Genomic DNA, 27,346 nt, shown 5'->3' with positions numbered 1-27,346 from the left:
GTGCCCACACCCTCACTTGGGCCTACGCGTCCTCGGCCATGTCCACGTCCTCTAGGCTTACCCCTACCCCTCAGCATGCTGTATTACCAGTGATTTCCCAGGCAGGAAATAAATTGGCGCAAGCCTGCAGGACAAATAGAATGTTTCCCTTTTTGGGAAACGGAGGGCCCACTGACTATATTCAATCAGATAAGATATGTGTTGCACAGAAATGCAGTTATATGAAGTGCAGCAGAGCGGAGACTTTTCACAGGCAGCAAATAAATTGGCGCAAGACTGCAGGACAAATACAATTTTTCCCTTTTTTGGAAACGGAGGGCCCACTGACTATATTCAATCAATAATAAATGTATTCTGGCCCTGCCTACACAATTCTCTCCCTGTAGTATTACTGCAAGGCGCAATGCTCTGCACAGCCGATTTTGAAAAGAAAAAAATATGCAACACTGCTAACAGCAGCCTGCACAGTACTGCACACGGATAGATGTGGTCCTAAGAAGGACCATTGGGGTTCTTGAAGCCTACACTCACTCCCAACACTCTCCCTGCCTAACCACCACTTCTGTCCCTGGACTATTACTGCAAGGCGCAATGCTCTGCAGACTGCCGATTTTGAAAAAAAATAAAATTGTGCAACACTGCTAATAGCACCCTCCACAGTACTGCACACGGATAGATGTGGCCCTGAGAAGGACCGTTGGGGTTCTTGAAGCCTACACTCACTCCTAACACTCTCCCTACAGCAGCACCAGCAGCAGCACTGTCCCTCAGCTAACTCACAAGGCATGTGTGGCGAGCCGCGGGAGGGGCCGACTTTTATACTCGGGTGACATCTGATCGCCCCAGCCACTCACAGTAGGGGGGTGGTATAGGGCTTGAACGTCACAGGGGGAAGTTGTAATGCCTTCCCTGTCTTTCAATTGGCCAGAAAAGCGCGCTAACGTCTCAGAGAGGAAACTGAAAGTAACCGGAACACCGCGTGGTGCTCGTTAAGAGTAACGAGCATCCCGAACACCCTAATATTCGCACGAATATCAAGCTCGGACGAGTACGTTCGCTCATCTCTAATTACTTAATCAGTCCACTGAGCTCAGAAATCTGAGTTTTAGGCTGCATTCCCACGAACGTATATTGGCTTGGTTTTCACACCGAGCTGATATACGTCGTTCTCCTCTGCAGGGGGGGGGGGGGGATGGAAGAGCCAGGAGCAGGAACTCAGCTCCCACCCCCTCTTCACTATTTGCAATGAAAGGAGGCGGGACTGAGGTGGGGCTAAGTTCCGAGAATTAGTCCCGCCTCTCCACATTGCAAATAGTGCAGAGGGGCGGAGAGGAGGCAGAGACAGGGCGGGAGCTCAGTTCCTGCTCCTGTCTCTTCCATTATCACCCCCCCCCCCCCTGCAGAGGAGAACGATGTATATCGGCTCGGTGAAAACCGAGCAGATATACGTTCGTGGGAATGCAGCCTTATGATGTTTTTTCTCTCCTTCAACCTGCACATGGAAGTTGGATGGCAACATTCTTACAAGTCGAGTTCTGAAAGTTTTCTGAAGTTAAAAAAAAAGAATTGGGAAGAGGACATCCCTCTTGACTTCCTTCAGACCTTTCATGTTCTCCACTTATGCAAGAATCCCAGGCTGAGGTTTATTCCATTCTTGACGGTATCAAACATGGCTATAAATTTGTACTCCCAAATTCTTGTGACGCTGCAACTTGAAATTGCCCTTCAGTATGATAACTCTGATCTGCCCTATGCTGTGTCCCTGACCACAAAAATGTTTTGTCACAGGTAGTTCAGTCTTTCCCTCTCTCATTTTTTTTTTTAACGTGACTGAAATGCGCAGGAAAAATACACGCCTGTGAACGGACCCAGTAAAGTCAATAGATTCTATTCTCTGTGTACTGTGCGTGCAAATACGCTTTATGCACACAAGCGTTTTTACACCCGGGTGAATATTGGGACTATCTGAGGCATTGGATTTTAATGCATTCGATCACATGGGTGATTTTGTGGTGCACAAAAAAAAAATTGCACATATGCGACTGAAGTCGGCGATCACAATTATACACTGCCAGAAGAGATGTGTCTGGTTTTATCTTTCAACTGATATACACCGGTGGCTCCCATAGACTTCTATGGGAGCTGGGAAAATAGTGAGGGGGAAGCAGTTTATCAGCGCCCAACGCAGGGAGAAGCTTACAGGCGCCTCTATGTAGGCATGGAAGTCGTTCCGAGGATTTATGCCGAGCGAGGGATTTCCAGTCTGCGGCGTATTTATTCGCTAATACGTCGCACCCAGCCGCGTGAATGGACGAGAAAACGCTAATTAAGCTCGGGCCTCAATTGGGTCTTTTCTTTATTCACGCGATCTAGCAGCGACCGCAAAAATGCCTACCCTCGTGTGACGCCAGACTTACAAACTGGATGCCATCTGGTGGAGACAATACTTATGAAAAGTGTAAATTAGACGTTTCCTCAGTTTCTACATTGGAGATTTAACCCTTTACAATCCACTGTCTGACGTCTGAAGACATTATGATTTAAGGCTGTACAGCTCCGATGTTGGAAGACGTCCGTCGGGGTTCTCATACTTTATATTGCCAGCCTCTCTGCTGTCGGAGCCTATCCAATGTGTCACCTCATGCAGTACTGGCTTTAGCCAGCAGATAGCGCCGTTGTAGAACAGCAGAAAAAGAGTAAGCCCCCTAGGAAAACCAGGATACAAATTGGACTGGAAAGCCTGCATTCACACAGGGCGGATTTGTCGCAGCAGATCCACCCGCGGCAAAACCGCCCACGGCCGCTAATCTCGGGATTAGCCAGCCATGTGGACGAGGTTTCTCAGAAACCTCGTCCACACGGGACGGCTAATCCGCTGCGGCCGCAGCCGCGGTTTCCAAAGATTGAACATGTGTGTTTACAGTTGGTTTTTTGTTTATTTATGTTAGGGCCGCGCTCTCCTCTATGGGAGAGCCGGCCGCAACGGAAAAGCATGGGGTCGGACCGCTTCAAAGCCGCCGCAGCTTAAACCGCGGCGGTTCTCCCGGCGGAAATCTCAGGGTTTTTGCTGCGGCCAAACCGCGAGATTTCCGACGAAAATACGTCCTGTGTGAACCCTGCCAAAGGGTTAAGGGCATTCACGTTAATGAGAAGACCCCTTTACGGTGGTCTCTGAGGATGGTCATGGCTCCCTCTCAGCGCTCCCCTCGTCTGCTGTGTAAAGTCATCTATTACATACTGTGCTATAAACAGCAAAACAGAAAATACAATAAAACTGCGCTTTCCCAATAACTGCTAATTACTAGCCTTCCGACCACAAGCTGCGCCCTCAGCGCCAAGCCGGAGAGTGAGGTAAAAGCGCGCCAGTGACCTCTTATAAAGGCGCCTCATCGCTCACGCTACTTTTTGTTTATAGGACAGCCGCCTAGGCCCCGCCCTCTCCTCGGACTGTACCACTTCACTCTGGGGAGGGGGGATTTTCCACTGTTCAGCGACTGTAAACTCCTCTCATACCGGCCCCTATACATTATTTTTAATCTGAGAGTGTAATCAAAAAAGACAAAAGCAGAGTAGGAAGCGCCGGTTCTATATCGCTATTTCCCCCACATAAGTAGTGCAGACAGACCGCTCCCTCCCCCCGGGCGGGTGATGGTCGGTGCCGCGGCGCGAGCTCCGCATCTTGGTGACGGTGTGGTGCCTTCCTCTGACCCCCTCATTGATTCCCGCCCGAAAGTGACCGGTGAGGGGAATGTAATACGCGGTACGCAGGCCGAGACGAGCCGGAGATATCCTTCCGCCGCGTCCACCATGGCGGACACCGAGCTGAAAGTTCCGGAGGACATGTTCAAGGATGTGAAGTTTTACCCGGTGGGAGATCTGGATCCTCAGGTAGAGAGATAAGCGGCGGCTGTGCATCGCAGCTCCGCATATGGCGCGCTCACCGGGGGTTACATGGCAGCAGGCGGGGAGGCCGACGGTGTGCAGGGCGGGTCTGAGCTCTGGTGTCGGCCGTGTCCCCCGCTCTGCACTCCCGGCCTGCTGCGGCTCTCCGCTCGGTCCTCCCGTTATGGGATGTTTAGGACCTGCCAGATAGTGAGCCGTTCAGTAGTGCGGCGCGGATGATGCAGGGCGGCCACTTCCTGCTAAATAGTGGCACCACTAAGAGCAGAAGTTGAGTGAGAAGTGAGCAGATGGTGGCCGCAGAGGATGATGGGGGTTGTACTACTACGCTCATCATGCACTAACCTGCCAGAAGTATTTGTGTGTCGCCCCATCAGTAGAATGGATTGTGCCTAATTAGTATGTCAGAAGTCCTAAACCATGCTACCCTTGGAGGCGTCCGCCATAGTTTGACGGGACCCACACACTATCGTATATATGAGTTATACCGCTGCACACAAGCCGTCCATCATGAAGCACCATGTATCGCCTGTCTGCAATGCTGCAAGGAGCGTCATCGTTGGACAGTTGAGCAATTGAAGAACGTGCTATGGAGCTGATTTCTGCAGGAAGTAGACAGCTCCATTCCCCCTGTAGTGGCCAGGATGGGGATTACAGGCGAAGTGCCTGGGAACTTTGTAATACCAAGCTTGGCCACTGCAGGGGGAATGGAGCTGTCTGCTTCCTGCTGAAATCAAATCTACCAGCTAGGTAAACAGATGGGCAGTGAGGATCCTGGGTGGCGGATCAATGCTGATTTTATTAGTATTGTTGACCCATCTTGCAGATAAGACAACCTCTTTAAATATAGCGGAGGTTCTGTTATCGTCTGGGGATGTTTTACATGGTATGGTCTTGGTCCATTGGTTGTAGTGACAAAAACCATGAACACTGCGGTATACCCTGACATTCTAGACAATAATGTGCTGCTGACAATGTGGTAATACTCTGGGAATGGTCGGCCATACTTCCAACGCGCCTCGTCACAAATCCAATACTGAACCAACTGAACATCTCTGGGATAAACTGGAATGTCGGGTCAGGAAATATGAACAGTGTGTATTATATTAGCGAGAACACACCAGACGTTTGCAGGATGAATGGAGGGAAATACCAGCTGAAGTGCATCTGACGTTAGTAGAAAGTTTAGGGCCAAAGGGGCCCCACTAAGTATTACCATATGGGAGTAACTCCTACTGATTCCTGCTCAGCTGTGCGGTTACATTTGGTCGGACGGTCTACGTCGTCGTGGTGAAGTCGGCGTTATTTTGGTTTAGATGCGAGTCAGAGTAAAGATGCCCTGATCTTCCGGTCGGCGCTGACGTTGACTTATAATGGGGTGTTGGCTGTACAGGTAACAGTATGGGTGTAGAGGGAATGTGCTGCTGAGGCTCCTTAGACTGCCCCACGCGGTGGTGACTACAGGCCTAGTGATCCGTGGCTGTCGCAGCACAGAAGTAGTCGTCTGTTAGGGCTCATGTCCACGGGCAAAATAAGAATTAAAATCCGCAGCGGATTTTAACTCTTCTTCTGCCCGCGGATCCGCACCCCATAGGGATGCATTGACCACCCGCGGGGTAGACAAATACCCGCGGATCGTCAATAAAAGAGATTTTAAAAAAAATGGAGCATGAAAAAATCCGGACCATGCTCCATTTTCATGCGGGTCTCCCGCGGGGTCGGCTCCCGCGGGCTTCTATTGAAGCCTATGGAAGCCGTCCGGATCCGCGGGAGACCAAAAATAGGAATTTAAAAGAATTTACTCACCCGGAGCGGGCGCTGAAGGTCTTCTCTTCCTCACGGCCGGATATTTCTTGCTTCGGCTCGGCGGATGTGCCCGGCGCATGCGCACGGCACGTCGGCGACGTGCCGCCGGCGTGACGAATTCATCCGCCGGCCGAAAATGAAGATCCGGCCGTGAGGAACAGCTGACCTTCGCCGCCCACTACGGATAGGTAAATGCTTTTAAATTCTTATTTTCAGCGCTCATGTCTGCGGGGCAGGAGGGACCCGCTGCAGATTCTACATGGAGAATCTGCAGCGGATCTGATTTTCCCCGTGGACATGAGGCCTTAATGATGGAGCCGCTTCTATAACCTTTGGCCGACCTCTATTTCACCTGTCTCCCCAATACACATGCACAGTCAGCGCGGGCCGGCACATAGGGGGCTCTGACCGTACGGGGGGATAGATCCGCGCCGGACTCCTGGAAGCGGCTCGTATGCCTGAGGCCGGTCTCACACGAGCGGATAGTAATTACGGATTCCGTGAGCGTTTGGTCCGTGGTAATGCACGGATCAATCAAATGCATCGGCTTACGCTGTTCCGCTCACATTAGCGAGTCAGAATTGTGTAATCCGCTTGCAGAAAATAGAACACCGCGTGGAATCTGCGCCATAAAGCCCATTGTGCACTATGGTCACGGACATATCCGCAGCCCATACACAATCACACTGCATATGGGCCTGCGGTTACCCACGTCATCGCTAAGCAACGGCGTTGGAAATTTAAAAAAAGTGTGTACTGTGCATGGCCGCCTGCGTGAGTATACGGCCGTACGCAGGGTCACAGCCGGGCTCACCGATGGGATCCACAGCAGGCCTCCGCTAGCAGTGAGAGCAGGAGCGCTGGGATGTTCCCGACAATAACATTCCGACAAGGGCTAAATGTCTGATAGATGGGGGTCCGATTGATGGGACCCCTGTGATCCTGCGCACGCTGAGTTCCCTATATGAAGGGAACAGCAGTGTTCATGCTTGAGCGGCACCATTCACTTCTACGGGACGGCGGGAGATCGCTCCGACTCATGGGAAACTCGGGGTGCATAGATGTTGGGATCTCTGAGGGTCCCAGCTTCCCACCCTCTGGGATCAGACTTTTACCCCTTGTCCTGTGGGTAGGGGATAAACGTTATTAGTGCACCTCCCCCTGTAATGCCCGTATGACTTCATGGAGTATATGGGCTCCATTCACATCATACATGTGATATCTGCTTGGTGTATAAGCTAAGTGAAGCCACGGGACTCCATTAGCGACAGTGACACCGTATTAAAGAAGTGAAGAAAAGCGCATTTCATCCCCGTCTGTGTGTTTCACGCCACGGGACGTACAGTGACATCTCTGAGGTTTGTATGGTGCGGGTTGGGAGCTCCATACAATGAGGGGCCGGGCTGTCTTTGACAGGTGACACCGGCTCGCAACCGCCATGATAAGTGTTCATGCTAATTGCAGCGGTTAACCCTTTAAATGGTGCTGTCCGTTGTGACAGTGGCATCTAAATGCCCCAATCGGTATTTCGTGGTCTCGAATGGCCCCTCTTGTTATGAAGTCCCGAGGTGCTGTTAGGTTGCCATGGCAGCCTGGGGCCTTCTGAAGGCCCCCAGCGCTGCCGTAGCTGATTGCCTATCAAGCCATGCCTTGTATCCTTAGGATAAGCTGTCATAGTAAAAGTGCCGGAAAATCCCTTTGAGAATCCCCCCACCCCCAGTTTTCATTGGTCTTCGTGAGGGTCCTTTTAAACGAGCGCTGAACAACTTGTTATTTCGTCGATCAGTACAGGGCTATGATTGGTCCATGTAAAAGTACATTATTGCCCCCCACGTACTGAGGATGCCGACAGCAGCAAGGACCTCTCTGCTCAGAAGGCAATGGACTGACAGATAGGTCATCCAGTCTACTGACTATCTACATTGTGCCAGACGGCGGACGGCCCGCCGCTTCATACGGTGACCTGTCCTTGTGTTGCAGTTTACAACTCCTTGCCCGTCTGCGGCGGCTGCAGTTATCTTCAGTCTCCGCAGGATCCGAGTTCTACAATGTTTCTCCATTGCTTCCCTCTTCATGGTCAATACAACGCCGGCTGAAAGACCAGACTGGGAATATCCAGTTATTTAGCGGTAAATGGCGTCTTGTCGCTCGGTTGGTTGGTCTCTGCATCGGGAGAATCTGCCTCTGTTTTTTGTTTTTTTTCTCTTTCTTTTCATTTTTGTTTTTTCCCACCGACTCTCAAATAATCATAACTTTGTTTTTCTGTTAATGTAGCTGTATAAGGGCCTATTTATTTTTTTTGCGGGACGAGCTCTCTGCATACAGCGCGGGCATCAGCTGTTTAATACAGCTGACACCCGCGGGCAATAGCCGCTATCGGCCGATCGCGGCTATTAACCACTTAAATGCTGCTGTCAATTCTGACAGCGGCATTTAAATCCCCCGAACGATGTTTGGGGGTTCCGCACGGCCCCACCGCGGTGAGATCCGGGGAGCTGTGCAGGTGTCATGGCAGCCAGTGGCCTTTAGAAAGGCCCCAGGGCTACCTTAGCAGGCTGCCTATCAAGCCATCCCCGTGGGGTGGCTTGATAGGCTGCCTGTCAGAATGCAGTAAGACGTAATGCTATAGCATTACGTCCTACTGCAGGAGCGTTCAAAGCATCGCTGGTTGTAGTCCCCCAGGGGGACTTTAAAGTAAAGTTAAAAAAAAAAAGTTATAAAAGTTTAAATCGCCCCCCTTTTGCCATATTAAAAAATCTGAATCATAAAATAAAAATATATATTTGGTATCGCTGCGTCCGTCAAAGTCTGATTTATCAAAGTAGTGCATTATTTTTTCCACACGGTGAACGTCGCCTGAAAAAAAAAATTTGCGCCAGAAATGCATTTTTTTTTAGTTACCGTCTCCCAAGAAAAACGCAATAAAAAGCGATCAAAAAGTCGGTTGTATTCCAAATTGATACTATCAGAAACTACAGGACATCCCGCAAAACATGAGCCCTTGCACAACTACGTCGACGGAAAAATAAAAAAGTTATTGCGCGCAGAACATGGCGGCAGAAAATAATTGAAAAAAATTAAATGTCTTTGAAAAAAAAAGAGTAGTACAGTAGAAAAAAACCTATACAAGTTTGGTATCGTAGTAATAGTACCGACCCATGGAATAAAGATATCATGTCGTTTTTGTTGCCGTTTGTGCGCCGTAGGAACAAGACGCACTGAAAGATGGCGAAATGTCGTTTTGTTTTTTGTTTTGTTTTTTTCATTTTTTTTCTCCACTTAGAATTTTTAAAAAGTTCTTCAGTACATTATATGGTACTTTAAATAGCACCAATGAAAAATACAACTCGTCCCGCAAAAAACAAGCCCTCATACAGCGACGTCGACGGATAAATAAAAAACGAAAATGGAAAAAGAAAGAGGGGCCGTGCCATTAAGGGGTTAATATACTAAAACCTTAAAAAAAAAATCTTTAGGTGTAGCTCAGTGTGTCGGTGCCATCACGACCAGACCAGATTTATAGTGGGGCTTTTTTTTTTTTTACTACTATAAAAAACAAAATTCTATTTGAAAACCTTTCTGCTACCATAACTTTATTTTCCTGTTGATCTAACCTTATGAGGCATTATTATTATTATTATTGTTGTTTTTGGCAGATTGTCCTGTAGTTACTATTGGTTATTATTTTGGAGTGTGTAAGACGTCTTAATTGCTTTTCATTACATTTTTTATTCTTTGAGACAGGGTGACCAAAAAAAAGCATAATTCTGGCGGTGTTGTGTTTTTGTTTTTTGCCCCTTCTCAGTGACGTCCACCTTGTAGAGTAATAATGCTTAAGGCCTTAGTCAGACGGGCGATTTTTCGCGCGATTTGCGGATCGCATGACGGATGCGCATCCGCAAATCGCGTGACCGGTGCGCGCAAGTCGCCCGCAAATCGCCCGAAAATCTGCTCCTAGCCGCGTTTCATTAGAAACGGGCCGGAGCTGTCCAGCGCATTGCATTCAATGGAGACGGCAATACAGCCGTCTCCATTGAAAGCAATGCGCTGCGGGTGAGCCCGGGATGAATTGTCGGGAAGGGCTTAAATATATAAGCCCTTACCTGCAATCCATCCTAAAATGTGTTAAAATAAAATAAAATTGCATACTCACCTTCTGCCGGCAGCCGGAGCTCCGTGTGGCCGTCCTGCAGTGGGTGTGAAGGGGGTGTGAGTCAGACCTGCCCCCTGATTGGCTCAGCGCTAAGCCAATCAGAGGCATGCCTCACTCACACTCATTCATGAATTCATGAATGGATGTGAGTCAGACCTGCCCCTGATTGGCTCAGCGCTGAGAGGCAGCAGTCACTCACCCATTCATGAATTCATGAATGGGTGTGTGAGTGTTTTCAGCCTCTGATTGGTCAGGGCTGTGACCAATTAGAGGCAGATCATTCAACAGGCGGGGATTTTAAAGCCCCGCCGGCTGAATAGTGCCAAGAAGCAGTTCAGGAGAACTGACAGCGGCCGCTGCTGGACTCCGGCTGCACCGGAAAGGTGAGTATACAATTTTTTATTTTAACACATTTTAGGATGAATTGCAGGGAAGGGTTTATATATTTAACCCCTTCCCGACAATTCACCCCGCGCACGCCGGCAGCCGATTGCTTTCAATGGAGCGGCTGTATTGCCGCTCCATTGAATTCAATGGGCAAACATTGTTCTTCTCTGCCACAGCTGTTACAGCTGTGGCAGAGAAGAATGATTTGTCTTCTATATGTTCTCAATGGGGTCGGCGCTGCTGCCGCCGGCCCCATTGAGCGCATATACAGAAGAGAACAGGAATCGCAGATAGGTGCGATCTGCGTTTTTTTTTTGTTCTATAATTTATCGGACGAGCGCATAAAAAGCGCTCATGTGTCCGATACCATTGCAAAGGTTTTAAAAAATCGCCGGACGCATACGCAAATCGTGGCTAAAAACGCCCGTCTGACTAAGGCCTCCTTCCCACGAGCGTGACGGGCTCCGCAGCGTAATATTCCGCTGTGAAGCCCGTCACGGCGCCCCCCAGAGCCCCTATACTTACCTGCGGGAGATAGCGTGAAATCGCTTCCCCGCCCACCACCGCCGCGTCACCGCTCGTCACCGCTCGTCACCGCCCACCGCTCTCGCGTCACCAGCCGTGTCACGTGACGCGGCCGGACCGCGTCATTTGGCGTCATATGACGCTCGGCGGTGGGCGGGAAAGCGTTTTTTCACGCTATCTCCCGCTGGTTACAGCGGGAGATAGCGTGAATGGACGGCTTCCATTGACTGCAATGGAAGCCGTCAGTGCGTACAGCCCGTCCTCACCCGCAGAAAATAGAGCATGCTGCGGGTGAGGACGGGAGAAATCGCGGTGCGTAATTCCGCGGTGGAATTACGCATCGTGAGCATGGAGTTATTAGGTTCAATAGAACCTAATAGCTGCGTGCAACGCAGCGGATTTTCGCCGCGAATTACGCGGCGGAAATCCGTTCGTGGGAAGGAGGCCTTAGGCCTAACTTTGCTAGCTCAGACTTTTACGGACACAATGATGCTACATTATTTTTTTAATCATAAATACAATAAAAGAGGGGGGAAAACTTTTTTTAAAATAGTAAAAAAAAATCACTATTTTAACTTTGTTTATTTTTCTTGCCCCTTTTAGGCCTCATGTTCACGGGCATAATTCATTTAGCAAATCCGCAGATCAATTTTCCTATAGGGAATCATTGATCATCTGCGGTTAATTTTAACAGCTGGGGCTTTAATTTATTTCGATTTGCGGATTTCACGCCCAGGAAAAAAAAACGCAGCATGCTCCATTTTAACGCGGATCACACACAGATGGGCCCCATTGATCTCTATGGGTGTGAGAGAGCCGCAGTGCATCCGCAAAAACATTTGTGGATGCACTGCGGATTTGAAGGTTATATTCAATTAGGAAGGTGGGGAAAAAGCTGGGAGGTGGGATCCACGCGTGAAAAATCCACGATCTCGCGTAAGCCAAAAAAATACAATTTAAAGATCATTCGCAGTGTTGTGCTCATGGATATGAGGCCTTAGGGGACTTCAACTTGCAATTATTTCATCACTTATACCATATACTGCAGTACTTCAGTATTGCAGTGTATGGTTTATTTCTGCCAGCATTGTATAAAGACAGGCCACAGGTGCATCTTAATAGGCAGCAATACATGGCAGCCGTGGGGTCTTTCAGACTGGCTCCAGCTGCCATGACAACTGAATACTGATCAGGGCATCTAAATGCTGCTGTCAGACTTGACACTGTTGAACCCAGGTGTGAGCTGTCATAGATGGCTTACACCAGACATATATAGAGCGGGATCAGCTCCCACTCCATACAAACCTTGTGCACCTAGAACGTATACATAAGTCTTAGGGTATGAAGGGGTTAAGGTGAAACCATACAGTGCAAGCTGGTTGCCCAAGGCCATAGCTCGCTCACCCGCATTGGCCATTGGCCAAACAAATTTTATGTTAAATCATTGGCCTTGTGCGCCCAACGGACTTTTCGGCTTTGCAGTTAGTTTTGCAATACTTGCGCTAATTAAGCATCTGAAATTCGCACAGTGGCGTCCTGCTGAACGCCGGGGTCTGTTGTATCGGGAGGCTTGGCGTTGGGTAACCATGATGCATTTCCAATCCTCTTGCAGGTCGTGCAGTTGCTAAAAGCCGGAAAAGCAAAAGAAGTGTCCTATAACGCGTTGGCCACGCACATTATCGCGGAGGACGGTGACAATCCTGAAGTCGGAGAGGCCCGGGAGGTTTTCGATCTACCAATTGTCAAGGTGGGTGACGTTGAGCGTTTGTGTGTCTGATGCTTCATTTCCTCTGAATTTACAGTGCTTGAAAATAAAGCCAGTTTACTGCATCTCACCATTAAAGTTGTCGTCGATATTCATGAGCTGTCCTTGGGATTGGTCATCTGTATCAAATCGGCAGGGTTCCAACTGTGTACCAGGCACAGTGCTGCTCATTTAATAGTAGCAATACCTGGTATTGGATCTCAGTACTATTCACCTGAATGGGATTAAGCTGTACAAAGGCCATGTGACCGATGAACATGACTGCACAGGCCAAGGATTGGGTTGCATTGCTCACCTAGACACCAGATCATTTTTGAAAAACCGATCTGCAGTGATGGTAGTCTGACGCCCTTGCCCGCCGACTTTCTGTACTTTTTTTTTTTTTTTTTTTTGTAACAACGGTTTTGAAGATCTGATAAAGTCAAAGGAGTACTCTGGCCTTTAACTGATGCCCTATCCGCTGCTCAGAACTCCTCATCCATCAGCTGATCGTCCGATATGCTGAAATGAAATGGACCAAGGTCAGGACGTCACAGCCTTTCCTGAGCAGAAAGTGTAGGAGCAGCGGAGCCTCCCATTGATTTCAATTGAAGTGAAGACGGCACTCCCACTTCCTCCTCTGACCACTGATGACGGTCTGGCCCACTGCACTGACACTATATCGGACAATCAGCTGATGGACAGGGGCCCAGAGTGGCGGAACCTGATGGGTGAGTGTCCCAAGTGGCAGACCCCCATCCATCAACTATTGATGACCTAGGGAATAGGTCATCCATTGGAAAAGGCCGGAATACCCCTTTAATGCTCTTTCTTTTTAGTCTGATCTGCACTTGTGGTGAGTTTTTCTTCTGGTTTTTCGCTTTTATGAACTCAAGTTCCAGACAATTTGCAATTTACCAAAATATTTTAAAGCTTTGTTATAGCCATCCCACTGTATAGTATCTGAGGGGAGAACATGTTCTTGCAGTGGGCGGAGAGTCCGGTATCCTGGTATTTGACAATGCAATGCAGCATTTTGTTTAACTTCTTGCCAAAATGTAACCAGGTGCATCACAATGGTTAACAATGCAGAATTGCATCCTGCCATAGTACAAGGCACCGTGTGAAGGACATAGAGAAGTCAACTAGAAAATATAAAGGAAGAACATGGACTGCCGGGAGGCGCCGCCGGGCGTATGCCTCCTGCCGGGAGGCGCCGCCGGGCGTATGCCTCCTGCCGGGAGGCGCCGCCGGGCGCATGCCTCCTGCCGGGAGGCGCCGCCTTAGTTTTTTTTTTTTTTGCTCCAAAAGTGCTGTGTGAGAAACCTCCCTTACAGGGTTATTCCCGATCAGTAAGTTATCCCCTACCCACAGGAGAGGGGATAAATTGCTGATCTGTGGACATTTGACTGGTAGGACCCCCTTAATCTCGAGATTTCAACCCTGGGAGGGGTCCCACAGTGTGGGTTAGTGTAGATTGCACATGGGCACCTCCACTCTGTTCACTTCTTTGGGGCCGCCGAAGATAGTGCTTGCAATTGGCTATCTCTGATGGTCCCATTGCAGTGAATGAAGGGGACTCTGAAATGCGTGTTGTCCTCTGCTCGCACTCTAGGATGCACCAGGCCTGAACTCTGGATCAGTGGGGGTCTCGGTGGTCAGACACTCGCTGTTCAGCTACTTGGGATAACGTACTAAGTTGGGAATAGGCCTTTTAATGGTGCAGTACGACTTTGTGCACACTCTGAATGACATTCCTTCTATAATCTCTCACAATTCTTGAAGCCTTCGGTTTAACTTAATTTTCTAGATGTGGTTTTGTATCGTACAAAAAAATCTAATTGAACTTTTTTTCCTCTCTCCTCTTCGCAGCCCTCCTGGGTCATATTATCTGTTCGCTGTGGAGTCCGTCTGCCGTATCCTTTTGAATTACAGTTTTAAATATTCTAACTTTTACTTTGTTCTTTTAGTTTCGTTTGCCATTTGTGCTCACTACAGGTTACCCATTAAGGAAATGTTATGTTCCAGGAGCCAACCATCAAGGCCGATTAAGCTGTTTTTCTTAAGAAGCCTTTCCAAATGAAAGTTGCGCTCAACTAATTGCTGTGGTTCTCCTTCATCCAACGCTACAGCGATGCCCTATTACTGCCGAGCAGCGCTGAGTCTGGTCAGACGTTTCCCAAATTTCAGATGAATGGCCTTCCATGTAAGGGCCTCTTGAGAGTTTGGGTCCGGAGATCTGTGATCAGGCCGGGGCGCATGTCAGATTTCTGTACCTGAAACGAATGTAATGGGGCGGCCACTTGTTCAGCACTTCATTTCTGCATGTGGTGCTGCTGCAGGAAATTGGGTACTTCCTGCCGGGTTCCCTTACAGACGGTTGTTGGACTCGGCAGAGAGGCCCCCCTGTGTCATTCGCTTATTGTTATGGGTCTCTAATTAAAGAAAAAAAAAAAAGGGTTAAGTCGGTGACCCCTATAACGTGTGGAGGATTTATTATTTATTTTTTTGCATGAAGCGCCTGCATTGTGCATGCATGATAAAGGGGGATTCTGCCGCTCGTCTCGTCAAAGCTTTGCAGTAAAAAAAAAAACAAAACTAAGTTTTATTCCTTAATGTAGATAATCAGTGAAAATGGATTTTCTCCAGAATCGGGACAGATATTTTTTGGTGTCACGGCTTGTCTTTCACAGGTGCGTATGATTTAAGGTTGACTTTACAACATTTCATTTTTCTGTTCCGTCACAAGAGCAGAGAAATGGGGAACGAGCCAGTAAAATCCCCAATGATTTCTATGAGACTTAATTTTGTTCGCTTCTCTTCTGTTTGGCTTCCATGTTTTGGAAAAAGACAGAAGGCCAGGACTTTAAAACATTTTTTTTTTAACACTGTATTTAATGGGGAATGAACACAAACTACACTCCTTGTCAAAGAATATGACCATCCCCTAGAAGGGGTTGTCTTAATAGAATGACACTTTCTATGAGCGAGCAGACACAAGCGTAGGCATAAAACACCAGCTATTTATTTATTTTTTCCTGCACATGACAGCGTTTCTCATGCACTCCCATCATGCGCAGTCTTCCTGTTTTTGTTTTTTTTTTAAATAAATTTCATGCTCTGTCGCTTAGCAATTTGGTGCATATAAGCGCCGCACATACGCAATGTAATTGCATATGTACAGCGTTTATTACATGGCCAAGAGCAGCAATAGGGCTGTAATACATGGTAAAATAGAACATGCGTGTGTTTTTTTTTTTTTTTTTTTTTTTTTTCGGTGCATGTAAATGGGCACGGGGCACTCGCATTTCGGACACCTTTCGCTGATCATTAAAATCAAGTGCGCTTGATTCTATTATCAGTTCTCCACAGGGAGTGCTGATAGCATTGTTTCCCCCCCTGGAGAACAAAGGCTCTGAGCACAGCTAATAGCATGGGGCTATAGCGGAGTTCAGTAAAGGCTTCATTAACATTATGCAAAATAGTCACTCAAACTGTCATTTGAGTGATCTTTAAGCGATTATCGTCTGCTTGTGTAAATGGGCCTTTAGTGTGATTATAACATTGATTTATTATATATATATATATATATATATATATCAGTGATTACCATATCCAAGCAAAATGACCATTTATTGTGGAGAACTGACTCCTTCAACAGAGGTTCTAGTACCTTGTTGTACCACCTCTAGCTTGGCTACAAGATACGATCCAGGTGGGCATCGAGGCTCTATTACCCTGTTGTACTGCCTCTAGCCTGGATACAAGATGTGATACGGGAGCATGGAGGCTCTAGTACCCTGTTGTACCGCCTCTAGCTTGGATACAAGATGCGATATGGGCGGGCATGGAGGCTCTAGTACCCTGTTGTACTGCCTCTAGCTTGGATACAAGATGTGATATGGGGGGCATGGAGGCTCTAGTACCCTGTTGTACTGCCTCTAGCTTGGATACAAGATGTGATATGGGGGGCATGGAGGCTCTAGTACCCTGTTGCACCGCCTCTAGCTTGGATACAAGATGTGATATGGGCGGGCAGCATATATCTATATTACACAACTTCGGCAGTAAAAACCAATGAGGTTGAATCAGGGAACCTAAGCAACCAATGAGGTTGAATCAGACAAGCCAAACAACCAATGAGGTTGCTGGAATTGCTCCATAGTGCCGAACTTGAGTGTACTAGTGTACTATACATATATGCAGGCGGGCATGGAGGCTCTAGTACCCTATTGTACTGCTTCTAGCTTGGATACAAGATGTGATACGAATGGGCATGGAGGCTCCAGCCCCCTTTTGTACTGCCTCTAGCTTGGATACAAGATGTGATACAGATGGGCGTGGAGGCTCTAGCACCCTGTTGTACCGCCTCTAGCTTGGATACAAGATGTGATACGGGGGGGGGGGGGCATGGAGGCTCTAGTACACTGTTGTACCGCCTCTAGCTTGGATACAAGATGTGATATGGGTGGACATGGAGGCTCTAGTATCCTGTTGTACTGCTCTGTAGAGTACATGTGAATGTACTCTAAACTTAAATGGAATTTTTTTTTTTCCTTTTGAAAAAAAATAACAACCCCTTTATCCGATCCATTTAATGGAAGCCCAAACTGAATAGTGTTAGGCAGCAGCACAACAAAGAATCACCAACAATGGGAAAGCCAGGCGTGGTGCCCGATCAACAATTGGGTCCTGACTTAAACACGCTCCAGACATGCATATATATATAGATTAAGGATCAGCACATAGGAACTCCTGTATTTCTTTGTTATAAAATCAAATACCTTTATTACTCCAATAGATAAAACATGCTGCAACATTTTGACTGGCTATAGGTCTTTATCAAGCTTGATTGTTCGTTCTGCTGCTGCCTAAAGGCCCATTTACACAGAGCGATGATCGCTAAAAAGCAATTGTTATAGCAATAATTGGCGTGTGTAAATGTGCGCCCATCGTGCACTTTTTTTGTGCACTGCTAGCTGATTGTTGAATTCAGTCCAACCTAAAAATTCTCCTGCTTGATAGCATTGTTTTCCACTGGAGAACAAAGGAACTGAATGCAGATAAGAGCCCTCGGGCTATTAACTGCATTCAGCCAAAGGCTTCTTTTGCAGACTTAATAGCTCTTAAGTAGTTGAGTAGCTACTTAATAGTTTATGCAAAATGATCACTCAAAGCTGTCATGGACCGTGTAAATGGGCTATCGGGCCGTGTAAATGGGCCTTAACACTATTCAGTTTGGGCTTCAGTTGAATGGATTGGATAAAGTGGTTTAGTTTTTTCAAAAGGGATTTTTTTTCTTCTAGTTCTGAGTACATTCTCATGCAATGGATATGGTGCAGATTTTTCACAATGGAAAATTGTCATGAAAAACAATGTTAAAAGGATTTTGAGGCGTATCCGCAGCAAATGTTGTCCCTTCGATTGAAAGGGGGAAATATGCAGCAGATCCGCATCAAAAACCACGTGTGGATTTTGGCGCAGCATTTCTGCTTAAAAAACCTGTGCCATCTCTGTTGTGTGTGAGTGTGCGCTCGGGTACGTTCGCACAGTGAAATTCTGCCTCTAAAAACCACGTCAAAATCCACAGTTTTTGATGTGGATCTACACCTGGATTTAACCCTGTCAGTGAGCAACATCTGCATGTGGGATTCCAACACATTTACACGTCATGTAGTGACATGCCCCTTCTTGATGTGGAAATGCGTTTTTTTTTTCCGCCTCAGTATTTTGCATGCAAGTTTCGCCCATTAACAGGGCTTAATCCAAGTGTGGATTTGCACCAAAGGCCATGTGTCTTGAGGCGGAAGCCACACTAAAAATTCCATTATGTGACCACCATACACTTCTACTTCTCCCCCACTCTGTCCAGCGCTGCAGGTCCTTGTGATGTGATGTAATGTTGACAGGCTGCAGCAGCCTGTTAACAACGTTTGAAGACTGAGGTCTATGACTGTCTGCAGCAGCCTGTGACATCGCCTATACAAGTTGACTGCAGCCTTAAAACATAGACCTAGCACAGAGGGCGATGCTGCGTTGATGGAGATGTGTGGTCTCTAGAGAGGCTTAGTTTCCAGGGCTCATTAAAGGGGTTGTCCCGAGGCAGCAAGTGGGTCTATACACTTCTGTATGGCCATAATAATGCACTTTGTAATGTACATTGTGCATTAATTATGAGCCATACAGAAGTTATAAAAAGTTTTATACTTACCTGCTCCGTTGCTGGCGTCCTCGTCTCCATGGTGCCGACTAATTTTCGCCCTCCGATGGCCAAATTAGCCGCGCTTGCGCAGTCCGGGTCTTCTCCTCTTCTCTATGGGGCTCCGTGTAGCTCCGCCCCGTCACGTGCCGATTCCAGCCAATCAGGAGGCTGGAATCGGCAATGGACCGCACAGAAGCCCTGCGGTCCATGAAGACAGAGGATCCCGGCGGCCATCTTCAGCAGGTGAGTATGAAGACGCCGGACCGCCGGGATTCAGGTAAGCGCTGTGCGGGTGGTTTTTTTAACCCCTGCATCGGGGTTGTCTCGCGCCGAACGGGGGGGGGGGGTTTAAAAAAAAAAAAACCCGTTTCGGCGCGGGACATCTCCTTTAAAATGTGACAGATTTCCTTTAAGATTTTTTTTTTAATTTCTTTTTCCCTTTTCCAAAAATGTTTTTTAAACTTTTTGTTAGGTTTCGCCTGATGATAGAAACTCTCTCTGGGCCCTGATAACATTTTACGGTGGGGACTGTCAGCTGAATTTCAATAAGAAGTGCACTCATCTAATTGTTCCCGAGCCAAAAGGGGTAAGAACCTCCTGAAAGTGGTGTCACTTCTCTGTATGTCTCTGTAATATCATTCCTTTACACCGGTGTGATTTCTCTTCCTCTCAGACGAAGTATGAATACGCCTATCAGCGAGAGAACATTAAAATTGTTACACCCGACTGGGTATTGGACTCTATATCTGAGAAGGCCCGAAAAGAAGAAGCTCTGTATCACCCACGTCTTATAGTTTATGAGGAGGAGGAAGATGAAGAAGAGGAGGAGGATGATGAGGAAGAAAATGAAAGGGATTCCCAAAATGCCAGTGCCGATGAGGATCGATACTCCTCTAAATCTAGTCCGGTGACCTCACGGGAGGGATCTCCCTTAGGCAATCGGGAGACTTCACCTAAGCGTGGCGTTACAAAAAAAATTAAAGAGGAGCTGATGTTTGACGACTCCGATGACTCCTCACCCGAAAAACAAGAAAGGAACTTGAACTGGACCCCTGCAGAAATACCCCAGATGAGCACGGCGAAAAGAAGACTGCCCCAGGGCAAGGACTCCGGGCTCATTAACCTGTGTGCAAATGTTCCACCTGTGCCAGGGAGTATTTTGCCACCTGAAGCCCGGAGTAGTTTACTCTCATCGGTCCCTGGAACAACGAGTTCAGAAAGGCCAGATATTATGGCTTTTCGAAGTTCAGCGACAAGGACGCTTCGGAACATCACGAATAGCGCTGATATACAGCAAATTAATCGACCGTCTAACGTAGCACATGTGAGTAGTGTTCATTGGTGTCTGTATGTGTATAGCCTGTAGTGGTTGTCTGTCGAAGATGACCCTTTTGTAATTGGAAGGTGGCCTAATCATCAGGTGCAGGTTAACCCTTTCATGCCCACCGTCTGTATATAGAAGTCCTAATTGTTGATGCATCATGCAGCTAGGATGTATATACAGTAGTAAATTTAGGCTAAAATAAAGTATAGGAATGGGTTGCTCACTTTGTTTGGGACGTTTTGATATATAATATGTATGGTTTCGGATTACAGGGTGCATACAGCGACTGTTTTGGTTGCTGTCTGCTTTGGGTTATTTTTTATGTATGTATTTTTAATTTTATTCTGTAATTTTTATTTTACTTATTTATGTAATTATTATTTAGTTATTTTCTTTTACTATGGCCACCATGATGTCATATAAGACCTCTGGGGGTCATTCACATGTTGTGTTTTTTTTAAATTTGACCCTTTCCCACTGTAGCTGGAGCATCCATAGGAGCTCTAGTTACAGGGAAAAACAACCCCTGTAGTGACAAACGGCACTGGCAGAGCTGATCAGAGTCTGCTGTACCAGGGAATCCCGGCGGTTACGTGATCGCCGGCTCGCGTACTGCAAGAAACACTTCCACTTCTTAGTACACAATGCTCATTGAACGCTGTGTACTAGGGAAAGAAGGCAGAAGGGGTTGAAAACCACTTTTCCCTTTTTTTTCGGGTTATTGACTGTGGCTGATTGCGGAAGTGGGGGCTTTAATCCCGCGCCATATTTTTGCTATCTGCTGGGATTAAAGCCCAGGACCAAGCACTTTAAATTTACAGTGCTTGGTCCTTAATGGGTTAAGGAACTGTTGTGTTTTTTCTTTCTTTTTTTTTTTTGTGTTTTTTTCCTACCTGACTCCAAGACCCGGATCAACAATCCCTCTGATTATTTAATATCTATATCCTGTAATATCCTTCCGCTCCAGAAAGACATCAAGTCCCCTCTTAAACTCCTCTATGGATTTTGCCATCACCACATCCTCAGGCAGAGAGTTCAACAGTCTCACTGCTCTTACAGTAAAGAATCCCCTTCTATGTTGGTGATGAAACCTTCTTTCCTCTAGACGTAGCGGATGTCCTCTTGTTACCGTCGCAGTCCTGGGTATAAACAGATCATGGGAGAGATCCTTGTATTGTCCCCTCATATATTTATACGCATTATTTGGTCGCCCTTTAGCCGTCTTTTTTCCAGAGTGAATAATCCCAGTTTGGATAGCCTCTCTGGGTATTCCAGTCCCGTCATTCCATGTATTAGTTTAGTTGCCCTTCTTTGAACCCCCTCCAGTTCTGTAACCTCTTTCCTGAGCACCGGTGACCAGAATTGTACGCAGTATTCAATGTGGGGCCTGACAAGTATCTTATATAGTGGGAGGATAATGTTCTCGTCCCTCGCCCCAATACCTCTTTAATGCACACCAAAACTTTATTTGCCTTTGCAGCAGCAGACTGGCATTGATTGCTCCAGTTAAATCTACAATCCACTAGTACCCCCAGGTCTTTTTCCATCTCACTTTTCCCTAGCAGTGCCCCATTTAGTGTATATTGGTGACATCTGTTTCTCCTGCCCATGTGCATAACCTTACATTTATCCACATTGAACTTTATTTGCCATTTTTCTACCCAAGCCCCCAGCTTATGCAGGTCCGTTTGTAGCCGTACATTGTCCTCCGTTGTATTAATTACCTTGTATCATTTCGTACCGTCTGCAAATATTGATATTTTGCTGTGCAGCCCCTCTATCAGGTCATTAATAAATATATTTACCAGAATGGGGCCTAATACTAAACCCTGTGGCCTTCCACTAGCGACGGTGGCCCAATCAGAGTACGAACCATTTATTACCACCCTCTGCTTTCTATCTCTGAGCCAGTTCTTTACCCAGATACACACGTTTTCACCCAGACCGAGCTACCTCATTTTATATATCAGCCTATTATGCGGCACGGTGTCAAATGCTTTAGAGAAGTCCAGATATACAAGATCAATGGAGTTTCACAGGTCCAGCCTAGAGCTTAGAAGCTGATCAGATTGGTCTGACATGATCGATCCCTCGTGAACACATGCTGGTGAGGAGTTATTCCGTTGTTCTCCTTGAAATATTCTCTGATGGTGTCTCTCAGAAACCTCTCAAATATTTTTCCAATTATTGAAGTAAGACTTACCGGCCTGTAGTTACCAGACTCGCTTCTAGACCCCTCAAGTCTAGAAATTAAACAAAAAGTATATTACAATAAAAAATATTAAGCTTAAACACAATTTTTCCATTTTTCACGTGAAATACAACAACATAATTGTGATCGCTAACTCCATGAGAGTCTGATCTATTAAAATAATTGTATTATTTATCCCTCATGGTGAACATTGTCAAAAGAAAAAAATGCTCCATATCAAAATTGCCTTTTTTTTTTTTTTAGGTTTCCTTTTTATAACCCTTTCTCCCAAGAAAAAAATGAAATAAGAAGTTATCAAAGTTTTATATACATCCCTAAATAGTGCCAATAGAAACTGTAGCTCACCATAAACACGCCCTGTCGCTAGAAAAAAAAGGGCAATTTTTAATGTTTTTTTTAAAGTGTTGCCGTTGTCTTCCTGACTGCATAATAAAGTTAACAACATATTGATTTTACTGCAATGTGAAAACCAACAAAAGGTCTAAAATGTTTTTTTTTTTTTTTTTCCCTCTACCATTTCTATAAAGCTGGGGTCACACAGGGAGGAATTTCAGCGGAATAGCCGCACAGAAAAACCTCAATTTCCGCAGGAAAAGCGCGGCTTCAAAACCCGCTGCCTTTAGCCACGGTTTTACCGTGGCTTTCTCTCCCAATAGCAGAGAGAGGCCGCTGCAGAAACCAGAAAAGAATTTACATGCTGCAAAATTGAATTCCGCGCCGCATGTCAGTTTTCACGCGGCTCGGATTGCAGCGTGTGGACAAGATTTTTGCAAAATCTCGTCCACTTTGCTGGCTAATCCCGGGATTAGGAGCCGCGGGTGGAATTGCTGTGCAGGCTTTCCGTGGCAATTCTGTCCCGTGTGAACCCTGCCTAAGTATTTTGTTGCTCTCCTAGGAAACTTTATATGTGCATTGCAGGTGAACTACATGTTACCCATGTGTATGTATGTGATAAGAATATTATCAGTGTATATAGTAACTTATTACTCTGCTGTAGCTTTTGCAGACACTCTCTGCTTCCACCAAAAACCTAGAACAAGGCAGCCATCCGCAGCAGGGGCACCCGAACTCGGTGTTGTTTAATCAGATGAAGTCGTTAACGCCAGAAGCCCAGCAATTATTACAACAGCAATCCCATCAGACCCAACAGCAGCAGCCACACCATCCTCTTGTGCAGCTTCAGCCTCAGCAACTTATGCAACTACAACAGCAGCAGCAACAACAGCAAATCACCCAGCAAGTTTTTCCACAGCATCAGTTTTCGCAAGTGAACCAACAACAGCACCACTTCACCCAGCTGCAATTCTCACAGCAACCGCTACTTCGTCCGCAGCAGCAAACCATGCAGCACTTCCAACAGCAGCATGCACTTCAACAGCAGCTCCAGCAGTTGCAGCAGCAGCATCTTCAGCAGCAGCAGCAACAGACACTACAGCAAACGCTTCAGCAGCAGAACATACAGCAAATCCTTCAGCGTCAGCAGACACCCGCACAGCAACAAACACTACAGCAGCAGCAGCAAACAATTCAGACATCTATGCAGCAGCAACAGACGCTGCAGCAAAACATTCAGCAGCAGCAAACGCTTCAACCGGGTATACAGCAGCAGGCACTTCAGCAACAGAATCCAGCCTTGCAGCAGAACCTTCAACAAAGCATCCAGCAGCTTCAGCAACAGCAGATACAACATTTAACGTTGCAGCAGAAGCAGCAACTGCAGCAGCATGCCCTGCAGCAGCAGCAGCAGCAAATTCAGCCTCACCCTCAATTACACACACTGCAGCAGCAGCAGCAAATCCAGACTCAGGCTCTACAACAACAGCAGCAAATTCAGTCGCAGACTATTCAACAGCAGATTCAGCCAGCAGCCATTCAACAGCAACATCAAATGCAGGCGCAGTCTCTACAGCAGCAGCAAATCCAAGCACAGTCTATACAGCAGCAGCAGCAAATCCAGGGACAGAGTCAGCAGCACCATGTACAACCACAGGCCCTTCAACAGCAACATCAGGTTCAGCCGCAGACACTTCAGCAACACCAAATGCAACCACATAATATTCAGATTCAACATCAAATTCAGAATCCGACTCATCAACCGCATCCGATTCCATCACAAATGCTGCAGCAGCAGAGTCTGACTCAACAGCAGTTGCAGCAGCAACAAACGCTTCAGCTTCAGCAGCAGCAAATGAAGCAGCAAATCCAGCAGCAGACGCTACTGCAACAGCAGCAAATTCAGCAGCAGCAGCTTCAACAAGCCGGACTTCAGCAGCAGATGTCGCAGTCCCAGCCGTCTCAGATTCAGCAGTCTACTCTTCAGCAATCACAAGTGACGATGCAACAGGCACAGGTTCAGCAGACGACCCTTCCGCAGCCTCCGCTCCAGGCCCAACAGGCGCAGCAGCAAAAACATAGCCTTCAGCAGTTACAGCAACAGATCCAACAGCAGCAGCTTCAGCGGTTACAGCAGCGGCAAATGCAAAATCAGACACTGGGACCGATACAGCAGCTACCACTTCAAACAACCAATCAACAGCCGCCCCAATCTCAGCAGCTTCATGGACATGACCCATCCCTGGAGAGTAAGTTGGTCTTTCTGTCATCGTTAGTAAAGATGGTTCTGCTGTATTTTAGTTTTGCCTGCAGTGACATCACAGATGCCAAGTATATAGTCTCCATAGTAATTGCTAATTCCTTAAATGAATCCTCTGGTTTTGGGACAAAATTCTGATGGTGGAGCTGCTAGAATACCTGTAGATGAAAATCTTTTGTTCTGCCAATTCCAGTTGCTTTTTTTTTTTTTTTTTTGGCGGTCCTCTTTAAACTACCTAATCATACATAGCGCATTGGTGGTGGTAGGACTACCAATGCTCTATTCCTGCTCTGTGATTGCTCAGTGCTGCTTACGTGATCAGTGCGGGTCAGTCAGAGCAGTGCATAGTATAGTTAGAAAATGGTGGCAGTCGTCTTGGCCACCCAAAACTGGAGGAACATTTGAGAAGATGATCTACAGCAGGGGTCCCCAACTCCAATCCTCAGAGACCACCAACAGGTCAGATTTTCAAGATTTACTATAGTAAGAACACCTCTGGCAATGTCTGAGGCACCGACAATAATTACATCTCCTGTGCTATACTGAAGAAATCCTGAAAACATGACCTGTTGGCGGTCCCCGAGGACTGGAGTTGGGGAACACTGATCTACAGGTAATACACCCCCTCCACCCTCGGACAGAATCTTGTCCCGGAACCAGAGGGTCGCTTTAAAATGCAAAATGTTATATATAAAAAGGGTTGTCCAGTTGTAAACTATTAAAGCCTTATCCTCCAGGTCATCAATAGTAGATTGGTGTGGTCTGTCGCAAGGGACTCGCGATCAGATGTTCTGACTTTGTGCACTGAGCTGTTTTCTTTAAGAAAGCACACGCCCTCCGTTCCCACTTAGGTGGCCACGCTTTGTATTGCGTTCCAAGTTAACATTCACTTCAGTGATAACTTTGCCTGTAATACCAAACCTGGCCACTGTAGTAGGAACAGAGCTGTCTGCTCCCTGTAGAAATTGGCTCAGTGCATGAGTGCACTGACTCTGAAAACATCTGATTAGTGGGGGTTCCTGGTGACAAACCTCAGCTGATGTATTATTAATGACCTATGCTGACAGTCGACCATCAATAGTTTACAATTTGGCAGCCCCTTTATGATCTAAGACTAGATTTAACAGGGATGTGTCCACTAACTAAACTTGCATTCACAAAAGTCAATTTATTTTTAAAGACTCCCTGGACATGGCGATATTAGAAGCACAACGCTCTTCCTGCACTATATGTACAGACATTGCAGCAGGGAGGTGTGCCTTATGCCAGCGCAATAAGTGGGAGTTTGTCAAAGAAACGTCAACAGGCTAGGGCTGGGTTTCATGTGGTGGTAGCCACGCGCCTACCCATGGCAGTGACAGTGGCCACACGATGCCAATAATGCATGCGGCAAACTCTTGCAGTCATTGGTTGCTGCGATGGGATTGAATGCATGCACTAAACCGGCTTAATTCAGTCTCTAGGAAATAGCGTACAACTGACTGTTCTGGAGACCAATGAGTGATGGGGAAGGTGGATACACAGCTTTATCTGTGTATTGTGTTGCTATCCTACCTTATTTAAAGGGGGTTTTCAGGGCTAAACTATTGACCTATCCACAGGATAGTTCATCAAACATTGATTGGTGGGGTATGCTACTCTAGATTCCCGACGCTCAGCTAATTGAGACGGCCTCTTCTCAGGCCAGTGACGGATCGTTCATTAGTCACGTAATCTGAGAGCAGCTCAGTCCCATTCAAGTCAATGGGATTGAGCTGCTATACAAAGAGCAGCCACTGTACAATATATAACGCTGCGCCCAGTATGTACTGAAGTGGCTGCGACGCTCACCTGAGCATCATTATGACTTCAGCTGATTGGTGGGGTTTCTGAGCGGTGGACCGCTATCCTGAGGATAACTCATCAATAGTTTAGTCCTGGAAAACTCCTTTAGGCCTCATGTCCACGGGGAAAATCAGGCCCGCTACGGATTCTCCATGAAGAATCCGTAGCGGGTCCCTCCTGCCCCGCGGACATGAGCGCTGAAAAGAAGAATTAACTCACCTCTTGCACGCTCCGGATCTTTCCTTCGTCGCGGCCGGATCTTCTTTCTTCGGCCCAGCGGATGTGCACGGCACGTCGGTTGCGTGCCGTGTGCATACGCCGGCCCGAAGAAAAAAGATCCGGCCGCGACAGAGAGAAGATGAAGCCGCGAAGAAGGGAAGATCCGGAGCAGGTGAGTATATTCTGATTTTGGTCTCCCTCGGATCCAGACGGCTTCCATAGGCTTCAATAGAAGCCTGCGGGAGCCGTCCCCGCGGGAGACTCGCACGAAAATGGAGCATGGTCTGGATTTTTTTATGCTCCATTTTTTTTTAATTCCCTTTTATTGACCATCCGCGGGTATTTATTTACCCGCGGGTGGTCAGTGCATCCCTATGGGACGCGGATCCGCATGCGGGTGATCCGCTGCGGATTCTAAATCCTATTTTGCCCGTGGACATGAGGCCTTAGAACAATG

General features: G+C 47.0%; 1 protein-coding gene across 1 annotated transcript in view; it reads left to right on the top strand.

The window, feature by feature from the left end:
• Positions 1-3,653: 3,653 nt before the first annotated feature.
• PAXIP1 (PAX interacting protein 1) overlaps positions 3,654-27,346 on the top strand; it is a 40,502-nt gene continuing 16,809 nt past the window's right edge. The window contains exons 1-7 of the mRNA XM_066585545.1: positions 3,654-3,888; positions 12,384-12,518; positions 14,388-14,431; positions 15,145-15,208; positions 19,190-19,303; positions 19,391-20,041; positions 23,251-24,835. Of these exons, the coding sequence (XP_066441642.1) occupies positions 3,808-3,888; positions 12,384-12,518; positions 14,388-14,431; positions 15,145-15,208; positions 19,190-19,303; positions 19,391-20,041; positions 23,251-24,835 (2,674 nt within the window). The 5' untranslated portion in view covers positions 3,654-3,807. The remainder of the gene's footprint in view (positions 3,889-12,383; positions 12,519-14,387; positions 14,432-15,144; positions 15,209-19,189; positions 19,304-19,390; positions 20,042-23,250; positions 24,836-27,346) is intronic.

This window comes from Eleutherodactylus coqui, chromosome 12 (genome assembly GCF_035609145.1).
Source record: "Eleutherodactylus coqui strain aEleCoq1 chromosome 12, aEleCoq1.hap1, whole genome shotgun sequence".
Classification (NCBI taxonomy): Eukaryota; Metazoa; Chordata; class Amphibia; order Anura; family Eleutherodactylidae; genus Eleutherodactylus; species Eleutherodactylus coqui.
This window is presented reverse-complemented; position numbering and strand designations above follow the sequence as displayed.